The 15,394-nt window shown below is 39.3% G+C and overlaps 1 protein-coding gene across 11 annotated transcripts in view; it reads right to left on the bottom strand.

The window, feature by feature from the left end:
* The window catches only part of PPP6R3 (protein phosphatase 6 regulatory subunit 3), a 55,915-nt gene that overhangs the window by 9,664 nt on the left and 30,857 nt on the right, over nucleotides 1–15,394 (bottom strand). For 7 of the 11 annotated variants that reach the window (XM_081197561.1, XM_081197560.1, XM_081197559.1 and 4 more), the window contains 12 exons: nucleotides 15,006–15,135; nucleotides 13,767–13,919; nucleotides 12,095–12,244; nucleotides 11,486–11,550; nucleotides 10,634–10,749; nucleotides 9,738–9,823; nucleotides 9,071–9,157; nucleotides 7,408–7,505; nucleotides 4,501–4,555; nucleotides 2,547–2,677; nucleotides 1,736–1,854; nucleotides 686–839 (listed from right to left, as the gene is read on the bottom strand). In XM_081197561.1, the coding sequence (XP_081053687.1) occupies nucleotides 686–839; nucleotides 1,736–1,854; nucleotides 2,547–2,677; nucleotides 4,501–4,555; nucleotides 7,408–7,505; nucleotides 9,071–9,157; nucleotides 9,738–9,823; nucleotides 10,634–10,749; nucleotides 11,486–11,550; nucleotides 12,095–12,244; nucleotides 13,767–13,919; nucleotides 15,006–15,135 (1,344 nt within the window). The remainder of the gene's footprint in view (nucleotides 1–685; nucleotides 840–1,735; nucleotides 1,855–2,546; nucleotides 2,678–4,500; nucleotides 4,556–7,407; nucleotides 7,506–9,070; nucleotides 9,158–9,737; nucleotides 9,824–10,633; nucleotides 10,750–11,485; nucleotides 11,551–12,094; nucleotides 12,245–13,766; nucleotides 13,920–15,005; nucleotides 15,136–15,394) is intronic. The other 4 variants (XM_081197565.1, XM_081197566.1, XM_081197557.1 and 1 more) reach the window with 2 other exon arrangements.

Below are 15,394 nucleotides of genomic sequence, written 5' to 3'. Positions count from 1 at the left end.
TGGAACACATATCAATGTATACGAGTTTGTGTCTAGTTGAAAGCTAAATATTCATTTATAATTTCAACTCTCCCTGTTGTAATTAGGATATGAAGGGAAAAGACTGCAACGTGAGCAGAGAACCTAAATTATTTGACTTCTACATATTGCAATCACAGAAACATAGAAATAGCTGGAGAGCTGAAAAAAGCACCATGTTACAGAGGAGAAGATACTGCAGGTGGTGCTGCGACCAAAAATGAAGTAATTCTGTCTTTTTGGTGAGCGGTTGACAAAAGAAAATGTTTTCACTCTCCATATATTTGCTTTGGGGCTGCTGACTTGAGTACTCTATAGCCATTCTCAAATGTCAGAACAGAACAAGTAGAACCAGGAGAGGAGACAACATTCCTGCACTTATGTCTCTCCTTGCCCACCCCACAGTTCTCCCTATAGCTCTCCTGTCAATTCAGAGATACATATAAACATTTTGGCTTCCCGTAATAAAATTAACCTGCAGCTTTAAAAAGGCTCTCTGGGAATGAATCTTTTCAATTCAAGATCTCTTTAAAACCAAATCCCTACACTCACAGACTCAGAACTCCCTCAATTTTCAGCTTAGCTCATGAAAAGAGTATCAGCACTTTCACTCAAAATTAAATTCCATTTGATTCACAAGACCTGAAGCAACACAGTACTTTCCTACCTTAGTGAAGATGTGAACTCTGAAAAGGAGGCCCAGCCAGTTTCTTTTGCTGGCATTGGCTCTTCTGTGCTCCAAACGTCAGACCCAACAGAATCCAGATTCGTACCATGTGTTGTTTCCATAGGAACATCAAAGTTAGCTGACCAGTTAGGTGCTGGAAAGATTGATACATTTATCATTTTTAAAAAAGCAAAAAACTAAGAAAGCAAAAAAACTGCCATGGGACTAGGACTTAAAATATTAGATTAAAACAGATTTGGGAATTCCTTGGGCAACTTAAAACAATGCACACCTCATTAAGGAACATATATGATTTCAAAAGTACAATATTAGAATATTCCACTCCAAAACTGTCTGGATTTTGGATTTCTCCAATCCTAGTAACCCTCAGTCCTCCAAAATATGTTTCCTATTCCAAAGGTTTGTCTGAATGTTTCCTTTATCTCAAGGCAGAATGATCCTAAGGTTTAACTGGTTCAACAAATATTTGAGGCTTTGATTCAGACTTGCCTTGTTTCAACCCCAAAGCTTTAGTCACACATCTGTGCTCAACACTGGCATTTTAATTGCCACCGTGTGTTTGATATACTATTGCTTATGTGGTCAATTTATCCCAAAACAAAGAAGGGACGTTCTAACCACTGAGTTCTGTCTCACTTTTGAGTGTTTCTGGACAACCTGTTTTTTGATCATTCATCCTGATTTGCCTTGCAGGGAAATTAGACAATGTTGGCTGTTTAATGAGCATTCACTCTGATTTGTTTGTTGGGGGGAAGGTTAAGATGACATTGCATCAAAGAATGTGTTATTCCCACACTTTCCATTGCATTACCCTATCACTTTTCTTACTTCGAAAAGTTTGGTGTTTTGGGGAAGCAGGCTCCAATAAACTTTAATTGCACAAGCAGAGTTTACTGGTATGCGAAGGAATCTCACTTGAAAATAATGGCAGTCTGGAAGTGCCCTTGCTTAATAGAATTATGCTTGTCTGAGATTTCCACTTCCAGTATCTTAAAGTGAGCAAGAAGCAGTGGCATAAAAACTACCTACCCTCATTCAAATCTACTTCCATCTTGTCTTCTGTATTGGTGCTTGACTCGAACAAGTCCTGCTTTGTTCCATCCTCTTCTTCAGAATCTGTACTCTCCTCACTGTCTGTACTGCCTGAGCTTTTTTTAAAAAAAAACAAAACAAGAAGAACAGACACATACAGAAATATTATTTCTACCACCCAAGAGGGGTTTGGGTTTGTTTGTTTTTTTGCCATTTTTTGCCTTGATGACACAAAAGACAACCACAGAATCTAAACTTTCCCACTGTTAATGGCAAAATTCCCACCAAACAAAACAATCTCTAGTTGGGATGTAACACTAAGCCAGGGATCATGGCTGTTGCTGGCTAGAGGGGAGAAATGAAGCTGGATCAATCTTTGCATTCTGACAAAACATTAATTATGGTTTACTGTGACATGTGAATTAGGTCACTTGCATCACCTAATTCAGGTATCCTTGACCTTCTCAGACTCAGAACCCACTTTTAATCCAAACATGAATTCAAGGCCCTATTTCTTAATTTTTTACCATATATTTTCATGGTGGTAGTGCTCCTGTTGTGACCCACTTTGGATCAGGACACAAGCCTGACTTAACCAGCTGAAGATGTGCGATCTTATGAAGACAACAGTAGTGTAGGGATAAGAATATCATCCCAATTACTGCTGGAATGTAATATATTCATCTTTGCATTATTCTTCCTAAAAGCACCTGGCACAAGCTTACCAGTGCTGAAATAGGTAAATATATTAGCTTTTAGATTAGATTTAATTAGAGGCAAAACATATTCCCTGCCATCTTAAAGTTACCTGGATCTTCTCTGAGATTCTGGTGCAAAAGCAATATGCTTCTCTTCCCAGATATCTTCTTCATCGGAACCACCATCATCAAACTGCTGTATTCTCTCCTTACAGCACGCCTCAAACAAAGCAATATTGCCCTAAACATAACAAAAAGCAAATAAATTACAAAGACTAAATTCACCACTCATGAACACTGAATATCACATTTAGGTGGCTAGTCATGATGTATGTTATGTTTTAAAAAACAAAAGCAACAACTCTGAAGTGCTACCCAACACAATTAATATTCATATCCCAAACTGTAAAGAACAGATAGGCTTCTGGTAGAAAGTATTTTGTTCCATGTGTAAAGCAAAGTTCAGATAGCATCAGAATACTCTGCTGTTGTTCCTTAAATTTAGCATTAAAATTCTCAGAACATAATATCACCAGCTCATAGGTAGTTGACCACTTTAAACTGGTAGATTATGCCATGCTGGAGACTTCCTATGACCTCTCCTTCCAAAGAAATGGACAACCACTGTCTCACTCAATGAGTCCCCCCCCCCCAAAAAAAAGAAAAATTCACATTGGTATCAAGGATTGGTGCCAAGCTGAGTGAAAACAGCAATGGAAGACTTGCATATTGCTTCACTTCAACAGGTGCCCTCATCCTCTGGGAATGCAAGATCCCTCCCAGAGGACTCTGGGTTGATCTCATTTCCTGGGACGAGTACTTGCAAGGGAGAAGCAGCATATGTATTTTCTCTAGTCCTCACTGCAATTAGGAGATGGGGCAAGTTTTCCTCTGGAACACAAGGGAAGCCTCAAAGAACTTAGAACAGCTGACACTCCTGATCTGACTAGGAGAGTTCATAGCAGAGCCACAAAAAAGACCCAGCCTGCGGGCTGCCAGTTCACTGTCTCTGCCATAGCACATTAGCTACCTTTATTACTCTGGATGGGCATTCACTGTATCTGAAAACAATAGAACAAATGGGAAGTGACCAGAAAGTGACCAGAAAGAAGGGCTCCTAATGTTAATTAATAAAACTAAAAAGGGCCATGACTAATTCTGTCCCAAGATTAGGTCTCCAATAGTTTTACAGCATCTATCAAAGAAACCTGCGCAGAGCCATCCTGAGAATACCAAAGGACTTTCCATGAGTTAACCAGCCCCACTCTGGCAATGCATTCCATCACTTAACAGATGGTGTACTTTGGATGCTGCTTCACCAACATGCCCCTAAATCTGCACCTGTTAAAACCATTCCTAGTCTCTTGTGAGGCTGAGGGACACAACTCCAGTCTTCTTGAAAGCTTATAAACAGGGTTGATAAATTCTGGCTGACCAATGAACTGACTAGTCAATGAACATGTGGTCGCTAGGATTCTGCCTCTCCCCCCCCCCCAAGTACAAGGTTCTGTCCCCAACTTGACGCCTTTGATATGCATACTGAGGTCAGATACAACCCCATGCTCTTGCCAGAACCAAATGTGAAGCTGGGGAGCAGATGGTGGGGGACTAATTCCTAGAACTGCACTGTGACTCTGCTTCCAAGGTGCTGCAAGAAGCTTGGATGCACCACACCAAAAGCAGCTCCAGGTTTCTACCTCATCTTGCAGTTGGGGAGGGGGCGCAGAACATCTCTATAGTTATGCTGGGCTTCCTCTGAGCATGTTGAAAGTGCAACACAAGAGCAGGGCCAAGCCCAACTGTCTCCTTCAGCTCCCAAGATTGGGTGGCAGAACACTCATCATGGTGACCAAAATTATGGACCCCTACCCATCAATGTTTCCTGATAAAGATGCTTGAATCACTGCAGTGTTAAGACAGAAAGCTACAAAAAAATCTCTTAAAATGTTCCTCTTTACAAACAATGCCACCAAAAAGGGCAGGGCCTCTCCACTCACACATAGAGAGAATGTGAACAAATAGCATCCACTTTGAATTTTACAATAGCTGCAAGAATATACTTACACTTTCATTTGTATTGAGGGTAAAATTGATGTCTGATACGCGATCAAAAGAAACACTGTGAACAAAGTACAAATTTATACACTAAAACAGAGAATAAATGGCATTCCACACAGACCCCTGAATTATTTCAGTTCACATCATTTTATAATCTCATGAAACTGATACATTCTTTTCTACTACTAAACTTGTGAGGATTTTGACTTGTTGCATCCAAAAAAGGAGCCAAGACCTCTGTCACAGGCTCACAGAGCTGAAGAAACAAACAAAAAAAGTATTGTGGAAAACAATCCTCACTACTAGTTACCTAAACTTACAGATAACCATGCTAAAACTGCCGTCAAATCAAATATTCTAATCCAGAAACAGATTAAACGATGAAAAGATTTAAGGGTGCCCACCTTCTTTAAACAAAGTAATAAAGCACTTTAATTTGTCAGTTCCAGATACTTAATTAAGCAGCACAGCGATAACTTACTGTATATTTGGCATGCAAAGGCATTCACTGTGGACTGCATCTCTCCCATTTACTCTAGGCAAAGACATGTGACCATATTTTTTTCTTTATGAAACCGCCCCCCCAGCTGTCTTCTCCTCAGTTGCATTCCACGGATAACTTGTAGCAAAATCATTTGTAAACCTAACCCCATATAAATTCAGAAGAGTAGTAATCTAGTTCAATGGTGTGCGTGCATGACAGAGTATGTACAGGTGAGGAAGTGGATTGCTTCATATGCCGAACAAGAATGAAGCTTCACAGTAAGTAATCAATGTTCCATTCTCTTGCTTGGCATGAGAGACATCCACTGTGGGTTGTGGAAGAGCCCTGTATGATGCTGGATGGGTTGGGTGGCTGTCTACTGCTTGTTAAAGACCACATGGCTGCTCAACAGATGTTGGGGGATGGGAACCTTGTTGGATAGAGCAGTATAGGGCCCAGATGCAAGGTGGAGTGGACAGATGTTTGGCTTCTCATGCTAATGGCTGTGTAGATTGATCTACCATACCAACGTACGGCCATTGTAAGTCCAAACAACACTGAACTAGACAGACCAATTGACTGACTTGGTTAAAGGCAGTTTCCTATGACAAATGGTTACTACTGGAGAGAATGTACCAGCAATTCCTCCTATTTCGTAGGGGTTCAGTACCAAGTTTTACATGTATACATGAAAACTGCATATAGTTAAACTCTTGAAGCTGCCCTGAAGCTAGCGGGTGGAAGGAGAGATAAAGAGCACCCACATACTCCCATAGCTGGTGCACCGAGTGGGCTTCCCCCAGCCAGCAAGGTCAAGAGCATAAAAGTTATTTTCATCTAAAGTCTGCTTGGGTTACCCAGCACAAAAAGAGCTTTTAAGCTAGTTCTCTGATTTGCTTGCTGGGCAAGGCCCATTCGATGCACCGGCTCTAGAAGGCCAGCGATGTTCATGTAAAATCTCGAGAGAACATCCCATGGCCTTCCAGAACTGGCATGCTGAGCAAGCAAGGTGGAGAGCTTGAACGCACCTTTCACAAAGAAGACCTGGCATGAAAAGAGCTTTTAAGCTCTCTGCCTTGCTTGGGAATTGACTTGTGCAATTTCAGCCAACTGCATATAACTGAAAACATGCAAGTCAAATGTGCGTAAGATGAAAGAATTACTGTACATGCTCCACTATTTTAGCCACAGAAAGGGTCTGATCACCACCATTAGCTACTCTGGTCTTTGTAGAGTGATATACTGAGCCCAGGGTGGCATCTGCTATGAATTCTGGTGCTTGGATTATTAATGTTATTATTAGGAACATTCTATGAGAATCAGAAAATGGGGATTCTAAACTTCTCAACAAATTCTTATTGAAAAATGAAGATGCATTTAGTAGGATCTAAAGCAGGCCTTTGAGCAGCCTTTACCTGATCTATGGAGCTCTGGCTTTGTACAGATTGCATCACCAGATGTTAAAAATGATTCTCACTGGCTTGAATTATGCTGCTCTGCCATCTGGTGGCTGACTGAAAGCAATGCACCCATTTCAGATGAGCAACATTGTTTTCTTGTCCCCCTTTAGACAGATTGTCCTTCTTTCTTTTGAGTTTGGTTTCCCCAGTGATCCAACATGGTGGGTGCTCTGGTACAATTTTTCTATTCCACTCATCTCTGCCTTTGGCAAATGGGACTGATAGAACACACAGCGGACACTCCCACACCAAACAGGGAACTAACCATTTTCCTTTACTATTTGGGAAGTAATGGGGGGGGGGGATTCACTGTTTCCATAAACATATATGAAAACAAAACAAATGGTGCATATGCTTGCAGCTACTCACAGGGAAGAGATCCAGCTACAGTACATAAATTAACTCACATTTTAAAACTGGGTAAGTTCTTACCTGTTCTAAACCTCCAAGGGCACACATTTAAAATATAATGAACTGACAGTACCAATCAAATCTAGTAATATTATTGGACTCAAAGGATAAGCTAAATTAATCAGGTCTATGTTCACAACCTTCACTTATGCAAAAATTACACTATATGGATTAGTACCATACAGAACCACACAGAAGTTGTGTTGGTTATGTCAATCTTCTATGAAAAGAAAACTTAATCAGAAACCTGGTACACAGTGCATTCAGAACATAGTACTCTGGATTGGGATAAAGAGGCTTCAGAGAGAGAAATCAACATTGTGAGCATTCTGGTCTATTATTTTAGTGACAGTCATAAGAAGAGTTTGCTTCATAAATGCTAGGGATAGAGGCGTTAGACATGAGGCATAATTTAAAGGAAAAATTCCTCTTATGAGTGCACAAAATGTGTAACTGGAAAATGAACAAGCTGACTACACACAGAGAGACAGCCACTAACCATTGCAACACAAACAAATGGAAAACAAAAAGGCAGACATTAAATTTTAAAATACTCACTTGCCGATATCATCTTGGTCAGCAAACTTCTCATCGTTGAAGCCAAACTGGTCAATAAAATTGGACGTCATTTGTTGCATCTGATAATCAGAAAAGGCCTGGCAACCCCAGGACCAATGACAGTGATATAATGATTCTAATAATAGTCTAAATACTACTTGCCCATTTTGCTCCAGAAACACTTTCTCCTAAATTATTTATCTATGAACTATCGAATGTTGAAACTTGAGGGCCTTAGGGCAAATGCTTGGTAACAGTTGCTCTTCTGTAATGATTCGGTTACTTTTTCATAAAGTAATAATTAACTTAGGCCTGAAGTTACTCTTTTAAAAACTATAGGTAAAAAGGCAACAAGAGTTTGGATACTCTTACAGAAGTAGCTTGAAGAGAAACAGTGTGACACCTCCATCAAATTATTTGAGGAAGATAAAGGGAAGTCTTTTTTGGATCCAGCAGAAGTTACATATATTTTGGAGGCAGTATCTACAAAGCAATTTCCTTACTAAGAAGGTTGCATCCACTAACATGGTTCTGGTAAATGAATTAGGTGCCTCGTGATGCCACCAAATAAGGCATTCAACAAATATTTAAGATAGCATCTTAATTTTCTGCATAGGCCACAGAAAAAAGAAAAGCTACTGCAACAGTTTGGAGCTCTTTTAAGTAAGCATGATCCAGAGTAACTTTTCAAGCTGTCGTCACTAACTGGCTAGAATAAACTAGACTCAGATTTGATGAACTACCATGGCACAGATGAAGACAGCTTTTATGCCCATGGATGGAGAAATCCCCAAAGTACGTATCAGGAGACTGGGGGAGAAAGAGGCTAATTCTAGAATTGCAGTTAAACTAAGACTACATGTTCACAGACAGTAAAGCAGATTTTTCAAGTGCCTTCTTTGAGTGAACAGCCAGAAACTGGGTGATTTTGTCGGAAAGAGAACTGTGCTAGAAAAAATAGCCTCTAAAGCACTAGTCATATATGCCTTTGGTGGTACAACTGCCAACCACCATTTCTGCAGGATCAGGGGTACACAAGACTGTGGGAACATGTGGTCTGCTTCCCCTCCCAGATAAGATTATAACCCTCTTTTAGTTCCACAGTCATGACCATAAAAGAACAGTTAACTCACGATCAGGTGATAATAGACTACAGAATATATATAATCAGTTCACTAAGACTGTTAAGAGAAATAACACAAGTATTTCCAGCTTGAGGGTGCTACACATTTGTGAAAGCAGGTAACTACACTTTTAGTTTGCCAGCTGGAACACCTAAAGGAATTAACTGCCTTAGCTCTTACAGGTCAGTTCACACGATGTTCCAAGCCAAACATGGTTTGCAGTATTCAAAACATATATTCTGAAATCTCCTTATGTCTCCTCAGAAAATTGCAACTGACAAGAGTTGTTAGAAAATTAAAATTCTAATCAAATTAATGATACAGACCAAAATTACTTACATCCTGGAAGTTGTGACCATACATACCCCTCCCCCAAAATTCCACAGCTTTCAGGATATGCCTTCAATTTTTTCCTCATCTCAAAAATGCTAAATCTAAGTTTTAAAAGTTGCAAATTCCCGAGACAATCGTCTCACCCAAGTTCTTTTCAATTAAGGCATCAATGCAAACAATTGCAAACAGTCCAGAGTTTGACTCACTTGCTGTAAAGAGGAATCCTGCGAGAAACCAGTTTCTTTAAAATCAATTTCATCGTCACTGGATGAATGTATATGACAAGTAGTAACCTAGAGACAGAACAATTAAAGAATCAGCGTCAGAAAAAGGGTTTAAAACAATACGTCCCAGGTCTATACATAGTTCAAAAAAATGTGTGTATGTATTAAACGAATTATTAAAAGACCAATCTGCCTGGGGTCTTAATTATAAGAAACTCTGTACTGTTCAAAATCCAAAAGTAGGGCTCTATTTTTGGCAAAGGAATTCTCTAAGACGATACAAAGTTAGTATACTTTGAAAATTAGAGCTGCACACGCTTTCAAAACAAAGATAGGATAGCAATCTCTCTTGGACACGGGGGCATATTAATGGTTCCTCGACATCCTGGGAAAAGTGACAAGTGGAATGCCTCGCCTTCCTTGGAGGTTTTAAAGCAAAGGGGTTTTTTTTGGGGGGGGGCATATGTCATGTATGATCTGGCTGAAATCCCTGCATTGTAGGGGCTGCACTAGATGATCCTTGGTGTCCCTTCCGACTCTATACTTCTATGATTCTATGAGTTAGAAAGGTGTTGTCCTGCATTCCTGACAAATAAGGGCCAAAATTCCCATAGAAAATCTCCCAGAAACTTCGTCTTATGAAACCTACTAGATCCACTGTGTTTCTTTTGTTTGTTTCTCCTAAAGAACTTGTGCAGAAAGTCTCCCATCGCTCCCTGATTTCATCTGGAAGCTCTAGAAAGTCAAGCAGAAAGCGGTTTAATAAGAAAGCTGCTGCATGTTGTCATGTAAGGCACATTAATTTTCACTCTATTTTATTATTTTAAAATACCAAAAGCATTACAAAAACATATACACTCATTCCCCAAAGTAAGGTAGAACCCACATGCTAGAAATTCTGCCTTGTTCCTTGCTGTATGCAGAAGGAAGACATGTGAGACCTAAAAGTAGAATCTGAGATTCTTCCTGGAGTGAAGATTCACTTACCCATTTCTGGTTCTGAACCAACCCTCTGCTGGCTTTTATCTCTCCCTGTAATTGGTATGTGGCCCTGATAAATTCCAAAAGGAATGCAGCCTTTTCTAAAGAAACTTCTACTGTCTGAATCACTCTTTGTCCACTTTGTTCCCAAAGTGGGAAACATGATTTAAAATGTGTCTTAAATCAGTTAAAATTGCCTTGGCATAAAACTGATCTACCCCAAAGGGCAAATTTTCATTTTTGTATATAAACAGCCCCTATAACAGATATTACAGACAAAACTAGCAGGGGTAGAGTGAAAAATATCTAATGGGCAGAATCAACCTGTAGAATTTTAGCTTTGCTTAGATATAGATAACATGCACTGACAATCAATTCTGCAGTGATTAACTTTTAAGATGTTGTAGGAGAGGCAGGAACCAATGGGCTGACTGATAAACTCTCAGAGCAAACCCGAAGGTAAAGGCTTGGCATGTGAGAAGGGGAGATAGGGATATACATTGTCCACATTTAGAAATCAGCAATAAGATCAAGTATTTGTTTCTTTAAAAGTACATCACTTACCTTTAATAAGCTGCTGCACTAATGTACAATTTGGCCCTTTATCCGTACTGTGCACAATACAGTTAGCTATTCTTGTTAAGTGACCCATGTAGCCATATCGTCTTCCTCCTTCAGCCCTGCAAGAATTCAACAAATTTCATTATTTAAACAGGCAGTTGTTTAATCTGTTACAGACTGTTCTCTCTATAGGTTTGGAAGAGTATATAAGTAAACGAGATGGTTGTTTGGCAAAGAAGAGAAGAGAATGTGACTTGGTCAGTCCTTCACAAAAAGGCCAATCAATTGTTAGGCAGTTAAAATATTTCAAACTCTGCTCCTCAATTTGATTTCAAGAGCTGTGCAGAGTATCATATGGGACAAATGTTAGTTGTGGTGGGGGGTTGATTACTTTTATAGAATACACAACTCTATAATATAGCCATTAATTCATCAAGATTTATTTAAATTCACATCTATGCCTATGCTGTGCATACAGCGATCTCCATTAAAACAATTTATGACTCTTCAGACTTAGCTCAAATATAAATTTGCTCTTATCATAAAAATATACTGAAGTTAAATTAGCAAAAGCAGACCCATATATTGCTTGTGCAAATCACATACCCACAAACAGCAGCAGTGAACACTGCAGGGATAGAAAGAGAGAGAACTTGCCTAACCTTCTCCGCTCAAGAAGCCAGTGATTTGAACATATTCCCTCTAGGCCAAAGTAGTATGCTTTGTGAACATCAATCAAGTACAGTTAATATTTTGTTTAAATTTGTCTTGAATTAAATCAAGTACTATGTTACTTCCCAAATAGTATACAGCATGCATAACTACAAATGAAGGGAATGGGTTTTGATTACTCACTGTTTCTTCTCATTCATTTCCCATGCTTCAAGTATTCGTTCTATTAAATGGCACTTAAGGAAAAGCTACAAAACAAAAGCTTCCTTAGTTTTTTTTGGCAATATATATTTTTGCTACATATCTTCAAATATACCATGTACATTCCCCCCAACTGATCCTTCCAGTTCACCATATTCTAAATTTGAAAAAGAGTACAAGACTGAAATGATTATTACTCTGCAGCTCTACTTCAAAATATTCTGTCACAAGTTAATAGCTGCACTGTTGCCAGCTTAAAAAAAAAGGCGTGATTTTCTTGCCAAAACATGACCTATTTAATCTAGCAAAAGGAACTAGTAGCTGATCTATACTTAGATCAGCAACTTTATTTCTTGAACTGCAGCTGCCATTGCTCTGGAGTACAACACTTCTGCTAAAACCAAAAACTGTTTTTGTTAGAGGAAGGTAGCAGGACAGTGGTAAGCGTAAAAGCCTTACAACAGTAATTTAACTTTTTCATCCTCTTGGTCACCTTGCTTTTATTCATCTTACCTAGTTGACTGAGTATTTCTATGTGGGGAGCCTAGCCCAATTATACCTAGAGTACTACAAATAATAAAAACAGCTTACATGTTTCAGCAAAAGGTTGTCTCCAGTGGAATCCTGATCTGAAATTGTACCATTTTCTGTGCTTTCAAATGGACTTGCGAGAATCAATGCAATACAAATTTCTACTTGAGTATGTAAAAAGTTATTCCATGTGTACTTAAAAAACATGTCCTGTAGGGAAAAAAGAAACTAGAGTCAAACATAGCCCTGTTAAAATCCAAGTCTGCGTGCTTAAGTTTCCATGAATTGAACTCTACTCAAAGGATGCTGCCACTGGAAGAGAAGGACAGTAATTTTTGCTGTTTCCTCCCTTCATCCTTCCAAGATCTGGTCCAGAGCAGCACAGGTTGACCCTGCAGAATGGAGTGGAGGATGGCACTCAAGTCTCTAGAAAAAGTGGAGAAAAACACTTCTTCCCAGGTGTCAGTGAGAGCCTTCGCTGAAAATGAGTCATTCTGTATACTAAGGATTGTATTCAATGTAGGACTAAGGTGAATATTCTGTTACCACAAGGGTTTCTCATCGTGCGATGAAACGTTCTCCTGCTTTCCTCCTCTCGTGCCTCCCAAATGTGTTCTAAGGTTTTCTTTAACTCTCTGAAACAGATCTGGAGGAAGCAGAAGGGGAATCCACTTGTGCTACTGCTAATCCTTGCTCAAACACAAGTTAGTTGAATGCTGCTCTGAATTGCAGCAAAGTAGCAATAGTAATAACTAAGCCTAGTTTCAGTGTTCTTTAAAAAGAAAATTCAATAAACTACTGTCCCCAATCAACATATGCACAAACCATCTTATGCCACTATAGTATTTGTGTTAGCAGTGCCTCAGAGAAGCCTATGGATGGAAGATGCAGCAGCTCTGCTAGCAGAGATTTCTGCATTCCCAACAAAACAGACTACTCATGAATATTAGAGTATATCACATCAGCTGATAAGAATTCCTACAAAAAGTGACAGCTGCTCATGAAGATGCAAGCTGCTCCCAATACCCTTAACCAAACACAGATTATATGTATGTACTGGCCAATTTTATTCTGTTTAAGATAAAACAAATAGTGCCTGTCTCTCCATCTTAATTTATGATGGTGCTATGGCCAATAAAGCACGGCCCCATTTTTCTAGACTTCTGAACTTATGGGACATTCCTATTTCCCACAGTTGCATCTGCCCCTAACAAATGATTAAACTATTTGTAACAAACTACACATTATGCATGAGGTCTGAGGTTGGAACCCCAACTTTCAAAAGAACTGAAATGCCTGTAGGGAAGTGCAAATTTGTTTGCAATGGAGGGGACTTAACTCTCTACTCCCACCCCATTTTCAAGTTGAAAATCTCCATCATCCAGAGGCCATTTTCCCTATGGAGAGAATATCAGTGAATGCCCCCAGGTCTCGACACACTGCTGTCAACCATAGTTCATGACTGCATTTTAGTGTACTTTTTAAGTTACAGGATCCATTCATGGATATCTCATGTAATTTAATTTGACTTTCAGATACAAAACCTGAGGCAGCACAGAAATATTAATTTCACAGGTAACATTCCACTCAATCACTCAAGGAAATCATAGTATCTTTTACCTGTGTCATGACATAGCAAGATTAGGAACAATTAGCACAATAAAAAAGTTATGAGCATTGCTGTGATAATCTGTGATAGGAAAGTCAATATTGCAAGTATTTATGCTCTTACCAGTATAACTCCTATGCTATTGAGCTCTATAAGTTCCAGGTTTACACTGTTTGTATTTGTCTGTAGAAGGCTGGATATTAATCTGATCACATTTAACCTGGTGTTCCCTACAGGTGGATCCAATACACCCCATGTTGTCTTCATAACACTTTTCTAGACAAAAAAGAGAACAAAAATATTACTCAAACTCCAAAGTATTATTTATCCACAAGGGGGAGGGGGAAGGAGGAAACAAGGTAATCACAAAACTAAATCTGAAACATTTAGTAGAATACCTAAAAGAGAAACTCAATGTTAGTCCCATACATTATGTTCTACAATATCATGGGCTGAAAATGTGAGGACATATATGTAAAATAAGCAGTTCAATGATCAGTTGGCCAATGACAAAACAAGTTCTCAAAGTTGCATTTCCTTTGCTAAAACCATAACAAGATTGAGACTTGGTCTCCTTCCTTTGGCATATACAGAGTATTGGATGGGACAAGGCTATTTCATTCTGTTCAAGGCTTTGAAGAAGCCAATAAATGGCAAGTCACTCTTGCTGCTTGGCATGGGAGAACAGGGAGGAGACTGGCATAACTTCTCAACTTCTTCAAAGCCTCACTACCAAAGTTGGAAGGTAGATCAGCCTTCCCCAATCCGGTGTCCTCCAAAGGTTGCTCGACTACCACCTATCATCCTTGACCATTGGTCATGCTATTTGGGGTGATGGGAGTTGGAGAAAATATATACAGTGCACTAGGATGGGGAAGGCTGCTCTAGGCAATCATGCTGCAAAGCTTGGTTCTGCACGTCAAGAAAGGGAAAGCAGCAGAACTAGAATCGGGCAATATAATGCTCTCAGTTTCCTTGGCAATGGAGGTTCACTTCTATACTGGGAACACAAAATGAGGAAGAGAGGGGAGAAGCAGTTTGGTCGCTGAGGTGATAGAGAGACTCCCTCTGGGACTGGAAGAAGGGTGGCTTATTTACTTATTTAAAATATTTATCCACACCTTTCCATCTCATTACTGAGATGCCCAAAGGAGATGTCATATAATATTAAAATAGCAGAAATAATATAATATCAAACAAAGCAAACAGCAAACACAACAGATTAAAAACAACTCTTAAAAGCCAAGTGTATATAGGTTACCCACCAATGTCCAATTCATCAAACAGTGGATGAGTGCCCTCGAAGCTGGATTTATGGAACAGAATGGCTCCAATTTCACATGCACTAAATGTTTTACTTACTTTGGGGGGCTCCAAGAGCAGTTCATGGAAGGATGGAAGTCGTGCTTTTATGGCTTCTAATACACTCTTGTTGACCAAATATGTTGAGTGGCTCATACCTGGTGGGCAAATCTCTATGTGACCTTCAAATCTAAAATGAAGAAAAGGTAAGCTCTTTAACACAGAAAGCACAGCTACTTTAAAAAGACAGACAGATCAGCAAGCTGACTAGGCTAGATAATAGTAAAGGGAACAAATCAAAATTTTTACATTCAACTCTCCTTTCACTTAAGGTGATACAGTATCTGCATTGTTGTTCACCGACCCACATCTAACAATTCTTTAGTCTTTCCCTCAACCCAACACACAGACACACAGTAAAATGATGTTTTAAAAATTCGATTAACATA

The sequence above is a fragment of the Podarcis bocagei genome (assembly GCF_964188305.1).
Source record: "Podarcis bocagei genome assembly, chromosome: 1".
In the NCBI taxonomy this organism is placed as follows: Eukaryota; Metazoa; Chordata; class Lepidosauria; order Squamata; family Lacertidae; genus Podarcis; species Podarcis bocagei.
This window is presented reverse-complemented; position numbering and strand designations above follow the sequence as displayed.